The sequence below is a fragment of the Squalius cephalus genome (genome assembly GCF_949319135.1).
Source record: "Squalius cephalus genome assembly, chromosome: 3".
NCBI classification, from domain to species: domain Eukaryota; kingdom Metazoa; phylum Chordata; class Actinopteri; order Cypriniformes; family Leuciscidae; genus Squalius; species Squalius cephalus.
The window spans coordinates 35,981,305-35,997,927 of record NC_137124.1 but is presented as its reverse complement, the minus strand read 5'-3'; the positions used below and the strand labels follow the sequence as shown (position 1 = coordinate 35,997,927).

The following is a 16,623-nucleotide window of genomic DNA, read 5'->3' as shown; positions in this document are numbered from 1 at the left end:
AGTATTTCATTCAATTTTAAATGTCTCTCTCTCTTTGATTTCACAGCAGTGGCATCTGGGACACATAACTCTTCCCCTTCACTCACTTTTGCTCTCGTTTTCGCTGCCTTTTGAATCCCTCTTTCAGTCCTCCTCCTGTCGTTCTCCACGCCCTTAAATTCGCCCCTCTCCTCCGTTCCCTCACTGACTCGTTCTCTGTGCCTCTTTGAGAAGAAGGATGTGGGGTGATGTGTGCGTGTGGCATTTGGGGCTTCTGTTTTTGGGGTTAGGATGGGTGCATGGGCAAAGCCAGACCAACTTCACAAGGTAAGTGGGTGAAGGTTTGTGTGTTTCTGTTGTGTACATTCTGTGGGAGATGTTAACATCTAAGCTTAACACAAAGCAGCAGGACTGGATCTGGATATAAAACACAGAAACGCAGTTTCCAGGAAACATTGATTGCAATGTTTCTCTGCAACCCTCAATTAGACAGGAAACACTTAATGTCCTGAAAAGTGCTGGTCAGTTTTAATTATTGTATTTTTCAAGTCAAGATAAGTTCAGTTCAGGATAATGTAGTTGTTTTTTATTCTTAGATAAATACAGTATAAGGAACATTAGATTCTTCAGAGTATGCATTTTGTATGCCATTGTCAATCTTTGTTATATAAGAAACATGAATTTGCATCAAGATGCAGGTTTGTTTATTATTAACATTATTGTTTAAATATTAGTTTAGTGAGAGTGTGTGTAATTGCTTGGTAACCATCATGTCAAAAAAACTTCTTATATTTTACTTTCTCAGGGAATGCATGAACTGGTAAAATGATTTTTAATTGCACCATCACACAGCTCCTCACACGGCTATCAAATGATCTTATTTATAATACAAGAAAAAAAATGTATTACTATGTACAGCCTGAGATGAACACAATGTGTATGCCACAAAAACAGCCACATTTGGTTCTTAATAATTGTTAAATTCATGCATTATTCTGCAGCCAGCCAATAAAAGCAACCGCAGTTTAATTAAGCGATAGCTTTGATCAGTGCTGAAAGAGCAGGCACACGACACGCGTCTGAATGCTGCCTGCATTTGAGTCAAAATATTTATAAATATGCATGGTTTCGCATATCGAGTAAAGTTCGGCATTCATGGCAGTCCTGGTTATGTAGTCACTCAGGTTATGATGTGTGTGTGTGTGTGGTCCTGGTAAACCCTATGAGAACAAAATGTCCCCACAAAGATGGCAATATCCAAAATCCTTGTCCTTGTGAGGACATTTGTTGGTCACCATGAGGAAAACAGCTTATAAATCATACTAAGTGATGTTTTTTAAAAAATGTAAAAATGCAGACAGTTTTCTGTGATGGTAGGTTGGTGTTAGGGGATAAAATATACAGTTTGAACAGTATAAAAATCAATATGTCTATGGAAAGTCCACATAAAACAAGAAAACAAGACGTGTGTGTGTGTGTGTGTAATGTATGTGACCTGAAAGATGTGCTGATAGACTGTCTGAATTATAAAAATTCAAAAAAAAAGATGTCCAAAAAGATCTGTGGCCCTATCTGTAACTTCATCTGAGCATGGCTGTTTATTTGGCTGTGGTTTGTGTGCATTTCTTTCTAATATGACAGAACCAGGTTGGAACCAGCAGTATTAAGATATTGCAAAAAGAGGCACACACACTATAAATAGGGCCAGGATCCAAAAATAACCCACTGAAGAAGTATCCACAAACCAAATACAGGATTTTAATAATCTGATGTTTGTGACTACATGGTGCTGTTTAAGATGGCTTATTTGTTTACAAAGTTTTGTGTTCAAAATCAGCGAGATGACATGTAACAAAACTGATATGTAATTTACAGTCAGTTTATTTACATACTACTGTTAAAAATGTTGTGGTCAATTGATGTTTTTTTGAAAGAAACTCAAACTATTTCTTTAGCAAATCAATGCTGTTCTCTTGAACCTTTGCCATGGTCGGTGGCTGTAATGAAGCGCATGAAGAAGATACTCAAATCTTTAATCCAAGAATCGAAATTACCATAAAATAACTCAGAGGAAACATAACCATGAACAGACTGACATCAAACAATGCAAGACCAGGGGCCTGATGTATAAACGTTGCGTACGCACAAAATGGGCATAGAAATATGCGTACGCATTTTTCCACGCACATATCGGGATTTATAAAAAATAAACTTGGCGTAAATAAGTGCGCACCGTAAGGATGCTCTTGACCGTGCGTACGCACTCTTTTAGAAGAGTATGTGTTTTGGCGACACCAACTGGCCCAAATAGCAATAACTATTTAAAATTAAAAACTTCTAAATTATCCTATTACATCACCCAATAAATCAAATTGCATCAACCTGAATTATCATTATGATATGATTATGATGGAGTTTGATGGATTCATTGATTTTAATAAAATTTGGACTCTATTTCATTATAGCTCTGCACTGGTGTCTTGCAGAAGATCACTTTTAGACAGAAAATCTAAAGAAATACAAGATAATACAAATATAATTTCGCTCACCAACCTGTCACTTGAAGCAAATATCCATCCCTTCTTAAATGTCCGCGCCAGCGAGCGCGTTGGGCCGTTTAGTGAAACTGACGCAAATACCAGTTTAAATAAATAAAATACTTCTGATATAAACTATGTTTTACTTATGATATAAACATTTAGATTAAATATGCCATTTAAATTAATGGAGTTAAACACTAAACATGAAATCATTACTGAGAAGTTACAACATTTTTTATATTCAAATTCAATCAATAGAAATATTTGTTGTGGATGCGATGTTTTTGAACACGTTTCCTGTAGCGTGCTGTGTTTAAATGTTTTAACCACAGAGATAATTGCTTATCATGATAATACCAGATTGTCTGAGAAAATAGTTTCGTGCAAATAATGACCAATACGGTGGCCGAGAGAGCTCAACGCGCTGCAAATGAAGAAAACACATGCAAACAGAAAAAAACACATGCAAATAGAAAAAAACACATGCAAATAGAAAAAAACCCACCAGCGAATAAGAAAACATCTTCATCAGTTTTACAACTCACGTGCGTCCCAATACTCACAACACAACCAAATACGGAAACGCGCTGCAATTACAGAAACGCGCTGCAAAAGTTCACAACAAAACCAAATACAGAAACGCGCTGCAAATAGAACAGAACACAACGGAAATGTTTCCGGGGAACCCAATAAGTGACGGACGGACGGCTAGGACGTGCTCACAGCTGTCTACTTTTATTTATTTTATGTTATTTTTATTTTTTTGCAAAACATACAAAGATGACACGTTTATGACATACAACTTTGTATACAATATACAAAATGTATTTGCGATATGTTCAATGTCATAAGAATACTAAAAAGAACAATGAGCTGAAGACTAAAATAAATAAATAAAAAGATAGAGAAAAAGAACGAGGAAAAGACATTAATCTATACATCAGTTGCATTGAACACATTTTGTCATGTTATTATAATAAGTTTCATAAGAAATGTTAGAATGTAGCTATAGGTCCAAATAATAATAGTTATGAGTTTTAAAGTTGAGGCACTCACACAAAGATATAACACATATTTTAAAAACTTTGTTGTATAAAATGTATATTTATTTGCAACAGTTATGTTAACAGCATTAATACTATATTTCTGGTAAGAACAGCTATTCAGCTGATGGACACGCGCTGCGTTGTCATGGGAACATCCCAGGTGAAAATAATGAGGAAATTACGTTGTCTTTCGTTGCTCCCTTCATCAACATAATGGCACACAAGTGCCCCGCTCACTCCAAAGTGCCCAATTCAAGGGCTCTGCCGTCTGCCATTTTAAGAGAGTAACGTTAGGGCATAGGTAAAGCCAGAGCCCGCGTCTCTCTCTGGTAAAGCTCGCAAGCCGTCCGTCCGTCACTTATTGGGTTCCCCGGAAACATTTCCGTTGTGTTCTGTTCTATTTGCAGCGCGTTTCTGTATTTGGTTTTGTTGTGAACTTTTGCAGCGCGTTTCTGTAATTGCAGCGCGTTTCCGTATTTGGTTGTGTTGTGAGTATTGGGACGCACGTGAGTTGTAAAACTGATGAAGATGTTTTCTTATTCGCTGGTGGGTTTTTTTCTATTTGCATGTGTTTTTTTTCTATTTGCATGTTTTTTTTTCTGTTTGCATGCGTTTTTTTCTGTTTGCATGTGTTTTCTTCATTTGCAGCGCGTTGAGCTCTCTCGGCCACCGTAGCCCAAGGCCTATCTGTTTCCATTAAAAATATAAATCAATTAAAAATACTATTCGGCCAGTGGAAAAGATTAAATGTATTTTACACTATTTGATTTATGTATTCAAAAACAAGACAAAGATAGGCAAATACATGATTTTTATTAATGTAATGTGTCTTGTACCGTTAAACGTTATCACGTGGATGAATAATTATATGCAAATGATATGCAGACGAGGATATGCATAGTAAAACTAGGTGTTGTAAGCTCCATATGGTTATTTCGGGGAGGAGACGCATGTGCGCACAATCTTCCACTGACTGGGATTTATAAAGTGAATTCTGCGCAGGTTCTGGCGTACGGACGGTTTTATAAATCTGAAAACTTTTGTGCGTACGCAAATTCTGCCTTATGTGCGTACGCACACTTTAAGGATGAAATCTACGCAAAGTTTTATACATGAGGCCCCTGGGGCCTCATTAATAAAACTGTGCGTAGAATCCTTACTAAAAGTGTACGTGCGCCCGAAAGCCAAAATGTACGGCAAAAAAAAAATTCAGATTTATAAAAGCGTGCGGTACGCCAGAACCTGCGCAAAATTCCCGTTATAAATCCCAGTCAGCGGAAGATTGTGCGCACATGCGTCTCCTCCCCGAAATACCCATATATGGAGCTTACAATTAACGCCTAGTTTTACTATGCATATCCTCATCTGCATATAATTTGCATATGCATATTCATCCACATGATACCACATTTAACGGTACAAGACATTAGGAAAATATGAGATACGGATGTGCCGTCACATTATTACATTAATAAAAATAATTTAGTAGCCTATCCTTGCCTTGTTTTCGAATAAATAAATCAAATAGTGTAAAATACATTTCAGAGAAAGTTTTTCTCAATATTTTCCACTGGCCAAATAGTATTTTTAATGGATTTATATTTTTAATGGAAACAGATAGGCCTTGTGCATTATTTGCACGAAAAAATTTTCTCAGACAATCTGCTATTATCATGACAAGCAATTCTCAATGTAGTTAAAACATTAAAACACTACATGCCACAGGAAAAGTGTTCAAAAGTATCGCATCCACTACAAATATTTATATTTATTGAATATAAATGTTTTTTGTAACTTCTCAGTAATGATTTCAAGTTTTTTTAGCGTTTATAATTTTTAGCGTTTATAAAAGCGTCAGCTAAATGAAATGAATAAATGAATAAATGTAAACTCCATTAATGAGAATGGCATATTTAATCTAAATGTCTATATCAGAAGTAAAACATTGTTTTAAATCATTCTTTCTTTATTTAAACTGTTATTGTGAGCCTGCACTGTATAATGATTAGGACTCATAATTAAGATTTACGGTTTTCCTTTATCCAATCTGCCATTATGCATCGGTTTCACTAAACGGCCCAACGCGCTTCGCTGGCGCGGACATTTAAGAATGGATGGATGTTTGCTTGAAGTGATAGGCTTGGTGAGGGAAATTATATTTGTATTTATCTTTCTGAATATGTATACTTTTCTTAAAATGTTCTGTCTAAAAGTGACCAAAAAGACTCCAGCTCACCATCGGTGTCGCCAAACTGCTCCATCTCCAAAATTGTACGCATGGGTCAGTTTGCGTGCAGGTGCGCAAATTTTCCCATCAAGTTTGTTTTTATAAATTCCAACTTATGCGTCGGAAGTGGCGTAGGCTACGCCTCTTTCAGGGCCTGTTTTGTGTGTAGCCTACGCAACGGTTATAAGTGAGGCCAGGAACTGACAGATACTGAGGGATTAAATACATGGGCAAACAAAGGAGCTAACAAAATAATTAACGAAACACCCCTGAACTGAGGACTCAAATCAATCTGTAACCATGGAAACCAGTAGGCAGGGGACGAGGATGACAGAACGGACTCAGGAACATTTCTCACTGGAACGGACTCGGGAAGCTGACTCACACAAGCATTGTGACCATTTGTTTTGGCAATGCTGTAATCCTTCGACCTCGAGATACTGTGATTTGTATTGGCAGGTCTTTGTATTCTGTCACAGTCAGTGGCTGTAATGAAGCGCACGACGAAGGAGATACTCAAAATAAATCTTTAATCCAAGTATCAAAATAATAACCAGGAGAATAACATTACCACAAACACACTGACATAAAATAATGCAAGACCAGGAACTGACAGACACTGAGGGATTAAATACATGGGCAAACAAAGGAGCTAACAAAATTATTAACGAAACACACCTGTATTGAAGACTCAAATCAATCTGTAGGCTAACCATGGAAAGCAACAGGTAACGTTAGGGGACGAGGATGACAAAACTAATTAACAGAATAGAAGATTGACAATGAGTCTCAGGGTATGTTTACACGACAACGATATGCTTAAAACGGATAAGTTTTTCCTTTGAGTTTCCCGCATACAGACGACACCACTGTAAAACGATGCCCATTCAGACGGATTTGCGAAAACTACTAAAAACGCTGTTTTCTGCTGCCAGTGCCAACACTATAGACTGAAGTGAACACGTAATATTCATTGTGCATGACGTCATCGTTTTCAGAGATTCACGTTTTTTGTTGTGTACACTCAGACCATTTTCAGTATCACATTTCCACAAAAATATTAAACTGTTTTCAACATTTAGCTGTTTTGAAAATTCGGATTTGCCATCACAGGAATTAATTTAAAATCTATTAAAATAGAAAAACAATCATTTTAAACTGTAATAGCCTAATATTTCACAAAATTACTATTTTTCCTGTATTTCGGATCATATAAATGCAGCATTGGTGAGCATAAGAGACTTCTTTCAAAAACATTAAAAACTTCAAACCGACTTTCAACTTTCTCCCAAACTTTTGAAAGGTAAAGTCATTAATTTTGTTTATTATTACTTTAAAGACATTACTGCATTAAACATAAATCATGTATCCTTTCCTATTCCTCCTTCATGCTCTCCAGGCCCATATTCCTGTGTGGCGGCCATTTTGTGACAGACTCGGGGTTTGTGGCTAGTGAGGGTTTCCCCTCTCATTACAAACCAAACTCCAAATGCACCTGGTACATCACAGTAAGTCCATCACCTTCAGTCTCTGTAACAGTATATTCCAGACAATATATTTTGATCACGTCTCCTCTCCCATCAGGTCCCAGAAGGTCATGTTGTGATGGTCCAGTTCAGGATCTTTGATCTAGAGGCGGATCCCACCTGCCGCTTTGACTATGTGGATGTCTACAATGGACACTCATACACGGTGCAGAAACTGGGCCGGTTCTGTGGGACGTTCCGACCCGGAGCCCTCATCTCCACCTCCAACACCATGATGTTGGAGATGGTGTCTGATGCCAGCACAGGAGGAAGAGGATTCCTGGCTTATTTCAGTGGGGGGAAACCACATGTTGATGGTAGGATGACTCTAGGTCCAGTTTTATCTTTGATAGTACAATCCAGACCTAGTTTTTAGCATCTGACTTAATGTTGGTCACAGTTTCATTTTGCAAATATGTTTTATCCCTAAAAATCCCCAAATGGTGTGTGTGATTCCTATTTGTATCATTATTTGGAACCATTCATAAGTGAAACAGTTCATTTTTTGATTGAATTCAAATGTAGTGTCACATGATCCTTCAGAAATCGTTCTAATATGCTGATTTGCTGCTCTAGAAACATTTCATATTATGAGTGTTAAAAACAGTTGTGCAGTTTGATCACTGTATGCATCCATGCTGAACAAGTATACTTTTATCAACAACAAAAAATCAATCTAATACATACTAGAATTGAAATAGAATTTTTTCATTCTAATTCTCGTCCCACTCCCTATTCCCTACAGAGAATCAGTTTTGTGGTGGAAGACTGACGAAGCCTCAGGGTTCAGTGAAGACACCGAACTGGCCGGAATCTGATTACCCAGCAGGCATCAGCTGCTCTTGGCACGTATCTGTGGAGCCCAACATGGTCAGCCTGCAAAGATCATTTCACAGCTCCTTTTCTCTTGCATTTGTCTCATCTACTCTCAATCTGTTAAGTTATTAGCAACCATTAAGCCATCAGAGAAGGAATCATATTTAGGTTTACTAGAGACGTGCTGCTATGAGATTTTGAGTATGTGTGTGTATTTGGATGAATCTGAACTCTAGTGTGTGTTCATGATAACAGCAAACAGTATATGGCAGAGTATGTGAAAGACCTCATTCAGAGCAAGTGCATAAGGTGGGACCTGGAAAGAGAGAGCGAGAGGGGCAGGAAAAGTGCATGAAAGGCCCTTTATACCTTTATAAGAAAATTAGCTTTTTTTCCTTTTTTCTTTCGGCCATTTTAATGACTCTCTCAAATCGCAAAATCCTACCAGTGCACTGAAACGTTCGCTTAGAAGCCCCACAATGCACTGTGAAAACCAGGGAGCATCAAAGCGCGAAACATAAATCATGTGAGCCAACTCACTACACATAATGACGCTCAATATATGATTTTTATAATACAAACCATTATTTAATTGTATTACAGCATAATATCACTAGACAGGTAATGAACACAATCTAGCTAACATTTATAATTTATTTATCGCTGAAATGTTGCACATATAAATAACAAGTATTATAATGTCCTTTAAATAAAATTAACAAATGATGTCAGAAAGATATCAGTTCTGCTGTTGTTCATAAATACCAGTAGTGATGTTGTACAATGAGGACGCCGGAAATAGAGTCATCAGTGTCCCAATGTGTAGTGAGCCAGGGTCCTTACTGTCCTTACCAGTGCCTGAATTTGTGTACACAATATACTGATTCATGACCTGGGAAGCTAGGGAGCTGATTGAGACGCACCCGTAGTCTTTGACAAAAACACGATTTTCTAGGCTTTTTGTTCAGTCTGGGGTTTTTAATGTTTTTTTTCATTCAAGTGTTGATAAAAAAACTTAGCTTGAAGCTAGAATAAAATGTTTGTTTGTTTATTTATTTTAGCAGAGCCTCTGTTATTTCTTTTGATATATTGCATGTTCAGATATTCATACAACAAAATTTTATGGGGGCCATGAAAATTGTGTGATAAAATAATATAAATTGCTGGAGCTGGCTGGCAACTAAAAAAAAAAAAAAAAAAACACTGGCAGGGAAAGAGTTAAAGTGCAGTTAAAGGTATATTTCAAGTATAAAAATTAATAGATATGAACCTAAATAGGAACATAGTATACTTTAAGTGCAAAAATTATGTATAACTACCTAACTACTGTATTAATAAGCCGTAATTAGGAGTTTATTGAGGCAAAAGTCATAGTTAATTTAGTTAATAGTGAAAATTGGACCCTAATCTAAAGTTTGTTTCCTAATCTAAGAATTTATCAAAGTGCAGTAAACTGTAAAAATACTTTAATAAACTAATAAAAGTATTTAGCTAGTATCAGTATACCTATAAGTTCACTTGTAGTAGTTGCAGTGCAGGTTTAGGTCAAAAAAATGGATGCCCTTCTCTCGCTAACTTCCCTCACTTTTGGTTCACTCAAATGTACATCATTGCTTACGTTGCACTAGTGCGCACTACTGCCGGGACACTTGAAATGTGTTTAAATGGAACGCGCTGAGTCCTTTATCAGTGGAATCCGCAATGGAGCTGATTTATTATTTAAAAAAAAAAATTCCCTTATGAGTTTGTTTTACTTACCATTCTATTGCATTGTATGCTTGGGCAGTTGGAGAAAATTAAAAAAAATTACACAAACGAAAATGATAATCATACAATAAACTATAAATGTGTAAAAAAAAAAGCAGTCCACTTAAGGTAGCTACAATTATTATGCGGTTAAATGTCAAAATAACTCCAATATCATACACTAGATTGTGTGGAGTGGGGGTAGACTCGCTCCCTCAGGGTCGAGGTTCTGTCCAAATGAACTTTCCTCTCTCACTTGAGAAGTTGAGCACACTTCAAAATGGCGGGGATTCAAAATGTCAAATGGCGGGGATTACCCCGAAGGGAAAGTACTTGGGGAAGTTTGTGAGTGTATGTCTAAATGTGGAGTTAAACACAGCCTTGAACTTCACTTAAAGTCCCCTTGTGGTGAAAATCAAGCTTTTATTGTTGTTAAATGTTGCTGGTGTATCTGACGTCACAAACTACCTTGTAACCAATCACGTCAACGTGTGATCTTCAACTAGTGAAACTCTGAGCTGGTGTGAGTGAATGGAGGCGGGGCTAATTTGCATATTCATAGAACCGCATAATACTAAATGAAGCAAGGGTGTGTAGAGTTACATTCAAGCTATTTTAAGGCATGAAAAAAAAAAAAAAAAAAAAGTTTAAATATGTCATTTGGGTGATCAAAGATGAGTTTTAAGAGATAAAATTATTGACCACAGGGGGACTTTATGATTACTTAATAAAACAAACCTGAAGTAAACTTATTTTTTGTAAGGGATCTTATAAATCATAGTATGTGATGTGACGTGTGTGTGTGTGTGTGTGTGTGTGTGTGTGTGTGTGTGTGTGTGTGTGTGTGTGTGTGTGTGTGTGTTTTACATGTAAAAGTGCCTAAAGTTTTCTGTGATGGGTAGGTTTAGGAGATAGAATATACCATTTGTATATTCAAGTATTAAAAAATGTGTCCTTGTAAACCCTACATTATGAGGACAAAATGTCCCCACAAAGATGGCAATATCCAAAATCATTGTCCTTGTGGGGACATTTGTTGGTCCCCATGAGGAAAACAGCTTTTAAAACATACTAAGTTATGTTTTTTGAAAATGTAAAAATGCAGACAGTTGATGGGTAGATGTATGGGTCGGGTTAGTGTAAGAGGAGAGAATAGTTTGTACAGTATAAAAACCATTATATCTATGGAAGGTCACCATAAAACATGAAAAAACAATGTGTGTGTGTTTGTGTGTTTGTGCCCAGGTGATTGAGGTTAAGTTTGAGAAGCTGGACTTGGAATTAGACACATACTGTCGTTATGACTACGTGGCCCTGTTCAACGGGGGAGAGACTGATGACTCTCGTCGTATTGGCAAATTCTGTGGAGATACGGTTCCAGAGTGAGTACAGACTCTATTCATACACTACAACACTGAGTCCTTCAAACTTCATTCTAAGGACAGAGTATTTTGTAATTTATCTACACAGGAAAAGGATGTTGTTGTTTTCTGCAAGGTCAGTCATCCTAAGGGAAGCTATAGTGGAAAAATGTGCTTCCAAATTAGGACATAGGGAAGGTCCATGAAGCCCTTTATTCAAGTGCTGATAATGTTGGATATTAAGTATTTTCATTGCACTGTAAAGTGTAAATAGTGTTAGATGCTATTTATACTTAGCTCAAAAAGTGGCAAATACTATTTGCACCTCAGAGTATTGTAGTACATTAAAACAGTAGTAGTATACAGTAAAACAGTATGTAATAACATATTAAATCATAATTGGAAGCTGCCTTATTGGGACCTTACTGATCCCTATCCCTAAAGCCCTACATCTACCACTAATCATATCGAACCTGCTGATCAGTAAAGGTGTCCTCGAAGGTCAAGGGAAGGAGCTATGGTTTTGAACGTGGTGACAGTATGAGCTGCACTTGTCATGGTTTCAATTTCAAGTATAGGCCTATTTAAAACCTGTTAAACTCTTTCCCCTGGTTTCACAGACAAGGTTTAAGGCTAGTCCCAGACTAAAATGCATGTTTGAGCTGATTTAACTGAAAGAAACTTGCACATCTTAAAATATGTCAGTGTCATTGTTTTGTCTCAAGATGCACACCAGTAATATTTTTTTCTAAGGCACGTTTATAAAAGCTACTTCAATGTCCTAATTGAACTAAGGCCTAATCCTGGCTTAATTTAAACTCTGTCTGTAAAACTGGGCCTTTATGCACACTAAAATAAACACCAGGCTGAGCTGATATGCAATAGGAAAAGGGAAAAAAATGGAAATTGGAATAGGCGGATTTGATGCTAACTGTCCTTTTTCTCCACACCATTATCATCCTGGTTTCCATTGTAATTCTGGGCATAAATAACCTTAGTTAATAAGATGTCAATAAACACACAAAATAAGGCTTAATAGTTCTTATAAACATACCCTAGTGAAAAATAAATATATTAAAATGTATTTGAAATACATTTATTTTATGCTAAGTTTACTACAAATACATTTACATATTTATGTACTTAATTTAAATATTCTGCAGTTCTACTGTTAAGTTCACTTTAAATATCTTGCATTTAAAAACCGATATTATACATAGATCATGCTATCCTTTACTAATAGTGATGTTAAACACATTTAAGGCTTAATATTAGGAAGTGTGCATTGTGCAATAAAGAAGAACTCCAAATAAAGTTTCATTATATTTATATCAGTAAGTCTCAAGCGATATGTCAGTAAATATGTTAATGGATTTGTGGTATGCTTAGTATGAAATAAATGTATTTTAAATACATTTTGTTATAGGTTATCATCACTAGGGTAGTTCTTATAAATGTGTTTAAAATTATGTTCACCTAACTGATCCAGTCCTATAGCTTAACAAAAGCTGCTTTATTTTACAAGGAGCTAGCTGCCAACATGTTGAGATCACTTCTGTTAATGGACATTTGCAATCATTAAATGAATTTTGGTTGACTGCTAATAGCACAATACCCAAAAACTATTGCTTTGCATGATGCTGCATCCAGGCCACTAGGTGGCAGCATAAATCCAAGACAACTGCCATAACGTAACATAACATAAAGGGCAAAGCAACATATCTTAAAAATTGGCTGGTTGGTTGCCTCAATATTCAGCTAATCAATATTAAGGAATCCATGTGTATAATTGTGCTTTTTTTTTCAGATTCATCAGATCCCATTTAGATGTGTTTCTTATAGAGAGGGCTCACATAAAACATGTACTTGTGTCCAAAAACATATGAGTGTAGCGGAATGGAGCAAGATGTCTTGAGATTTTGTTAGGACACGCTACCCTAAAAACACAACACTAATGGTGTAAGTTAGGATGCAACGACTAAAGATATAAACAACAAAAACAAAAATGACTGACTGCACCTCTAAGACTGCTGCTATAATAGAAATAATTGAATCTAGAGAGTTCTGCAGTGATGGCATATTTTTGTAGGCCCGCCCGGAAGCATCACCATGGTTCCCTGGCTAACAAAAAGCCAGTATGATTTTTCCATTGGCTTTTGGATTATTGCAGAAAGTAAGCTCCATGACCAACAAAGGTTTATGATTCTTACACATTCTGTTCATTAAGATAATAAAAAAATAAACAACTTGTATTTGAAGCCTAAATACAATATGCAGAAATAAAAAGCTAAAGTGTCTATATCACACGACTTCGACGTCACCACCACTAAGCTTCCAACAACTCTTTATTTAAAATCTACAAGTTGGAACATTTGAGTTAGAAAAGTTTGCAAACGCACAAGTATAATCACAACGAGAGTATAAAAGTGGACGATAAGTTTACCTGGGGTGCGTTTCCCAAAGCCAACTATGGTCGCAAGTTCCGACATTACCAATAGATTTCCATGGAACTTGCGACCATAGTTGGCTAACAATGCTTTTGGGAAACGCACCCCTGTTCGGTATGATGATGTTTAATGCTCCTACAACCTTTGAAGTCCCATTTAGCAAGCTTTTTTAGGATATGTAAATGCTTAAAATGTTATGTCATTAAATAAAACATGAAAATATCTTGAGCTTGTGTTAACCACAGAACATTTTTCAGGCATTTAACCAAAAACACATTCAATAAAACCCATTGATTTTGGGGCGATGGATCCGGAAGTTCAAAAATGCTAACTTGTTTCCGGGTTTTAGGAATCATTCCTGCAGCACTCTGTAATTGTTATTTGAAATAATTGTAATAATGCTCTTTATATCTCTATCAGTGTGGTTGTGACCAATGGAAATGAGTTGCTGGTGCACTTTGTATCGGATCTGAGTGTGACGGCTGCAGGCTTCATGGCTCACTACAGGAGTATTCCCAAAAGCTCCCGCACACCCACAGCTGGCCTAGAAAGAGTACATGGGCCAAGAGTCAACATTACACCTACTAAACCCACCACTCAACCAGCCAGACCTAAACCTAAAACTAAGCCTAGTAGGCCGACACCAAAAGCTCCCTCAAGACCACCTAAACCTGTACCACCCAGACCAACTCCTAAGCCAAGATCAAAGCCCACACCCAAGCCCAAACCAGTCAAACCAGCAACAAGATCTGGTTCTAGAGTCTCACCAAAACCTAAGCCCGCAACTAGACCTCAACCAAAACCAACAAGTACCACGACAAAGCCAAAAGTAAAGCCTGGCGTCAAACCAACAGCGAAGCCAAAGACCAATCCCATCGCAAAACCTGGGAACAAAACAACAAAAGCAGGTACAAATGCTTATTTGTGTGACAGAGCAAAATTGAGTTTTCCCTTGCGTGTGCTAGACTACATGTTTATGTTTATGATTTTATCGGTTTCTTTCAAGCCCCAGTGGGTAACCCACTGTGTTCCCTAACATGCAAGAGAATAGGCACTCTCCTGACCCGCTTCTGCCCCAGTCATTTTGGTGAGTTGCTTCATTTATGTCTCTTTTATCCTGCTATTTCTGTCTACTTCATTCTCCCCTAATTGCCTGTCACAGACACGGACCCCTGGGGCTTTTCTGCTGACTCACAGGAAGATGTGAGGCTTCTAGTGCAGCCAGCTGTTCGCATCGTAATGATGGAGCAAATCTTAGAGCCGTGCTCAACTGTAACTGTCAAGATGCAAAACTATAATAATAACAATATTCATCTTTTTATTATTAATTACTTTAATAATTACGTGTTAAATGTTAAATATTTATAATTAATTATTATTATTACTAAGAAATAATTTTGGTTGATTTTTTGTTGTTGCATTGGAATCAGAAGCATGCAATTGGAAAAAGAAGCAACTTCTCTCTTTGTCTCTCCAACAGTGTTGACTGGTAAAGTGACATCAGTGACCCCAGGATCTCAAGGCAGTGCTGCAGTTGAGGTGTCTGTCATAAAGGTCTATAAGGCAGGTAGACTTCAACTGAGAAAAAGAGGACCCACCACGTCTGCCACACTGACAGCTACGTGCATGAAGTGTCCAGCACTGCTTAAAGGTGAAAGAAACACACACGTTGTGTTTTCATGTTTTATGGGGACTTTACATAGACATTTTTATACTGTACAAACTGTATATTCTATTCCCTTACACTAACCCTATCCCTAAACCTACCCATCACAGAAAACTTTCTGCATTTTTACATTTTCACAAAAACATCTCTTAGTATGATTTATAAGCCGTTTTCCTCATGGGGACCAACAAATGTCCCCACACGAACAAGGATTTTGGATATTGCCATCCTTGTGGGGATATTTTGTCCCCATAATGTAGGGTTTACAAGGCCACACACATACACACACACAGAAGTCTGGTTCGCTATTTTTGTGGGGACTCTCCATAGACGTAATGGTTTTTATACTGTACAAACTGTATATTCTGTCCCCTTATACTAACCCTACCTCTAAACCTACCCATCACACTAAACTTTCTGCATTTTTACATTTTCCAGAAAAACTCATTCTGTATGATTTATTAGCTTGTTTCCTCATGGGGACCTCAATTTAGGTCCCCACAGTGACACAACTCTCTATGAGTCTGTGAACATTCAGCTTGAAGTCCCTAACGGGATAGAAAAACATGAAAACACACACACACAAGCAGTCTTGCATGACTCATTTTCTATTACATGTACGACATTTAAGAATGCGTCACTGGTTCGTATTTTTGAACATTTCACTGACCTTAATAGTTTAATAATCATTGTGAATTTACTTCATAGGAGTGAACTATGTGCTGATGGGCCAGGTGAATGACAAAGGCCTTGGCGTTCTGACCCCATCCAGCTTTGCCCTTCAGCACAAGACAGTGCATGACAAAGCACTGGCCAACCTCGCAAAGAAAACATGCTGACCTCACAAACACTGACTACAATGCCACTCTGGTTTATTTTAATCATAACATCAAAGTCATGCAGAGAAAAGCCAAATTGAATAAACTAAATCCTTATATGGATTTAGCATCTTTTTATATAACTGGAGGCGCAATATATGAGTTAGAGTCAATATTCTAATGCCAAGAGAACAGAAGATTCAGAAATATGTGGTATTTTATGCGTCATAACAGAATCTTTCAGTCATATTCAGGGTATAAAGTACAGGGTGAAATTTGCCAGTTTATGATTATTGTGTTTGTTTTTTTAGGTTATTAGGTCTGTTAGATGTACCTTGCAAACATTTGATATGACAATGTATTCACTATAAATTATAATGCTCCTTTAATTAAAGATGGTGAAACATATCTGAATTATGTTTTGAATCAAAATTTCGAGTTTTAATCATAA

At 37.0% G+C, this 16,623-nt stretch overlaps 1 protein-coding gene across 1 annotated transcript; it reads left to right on the top strand.

Moving 5' to 3' along the window:
- Positions 1 to 150: 150 nt before the first annotated feature.
- Positions 151 to 16,202, top strand: pcolceb (procollagen C-endopeptidase enhancer b). The gene is made up of 9 exons (XM_079867224.1): positions 151 to 306; positions 7,192 to 7,300; positions 7,377 to 7,635; positions 8,064 to 8,188; positions 11,126 to 11,262; positions 14,109 to 14,596; positions 14,695 to 14,775; positions 15,169 to 15,339; positions 16,063 to 16,202. The coding sequence occupies exons 1-9, from the start codon at positions 218 to 220 to the stop codon at positions 16,191 to 16,193; spliced, it is 1,590 nt and encodes a 529-aa protein (XP_079723350.1). The 5' UTR covers positions 151 to 217; the 3' UTR covers positions 16,194 to 16,202.
- Positions 16,203 to 16,623: the final 421 nt, after the last annotated feature.

What these genes read in the sequence shown, in the direction of transcription:
- pcolceb (XM_079867224.1), top strand. Translation starts at nt 218, where the DNA reads ATGTGGGGTGATGTGTGCGTGTGGCATTTGGGGCTTCTGTTTTTGGGG. An exon ending in AATGCACCTGGTACATCACA is followed by an intron (nt 7,301 to 7,376) that starts GTAAGTCCATCA and finishes CTCTCCCATCAG; the next exon opens with GTCCCAGAAGGTCATGTTGT. An exon ending in GTGTCCAGCACTGCTTAAAG is followed by an intron (nt 15,340 to 16,062) that starts GTGAAAGAAACA and finishes TTTACTTCATAG; the next exon opens with GAGTGAACTATGTGCTGATG.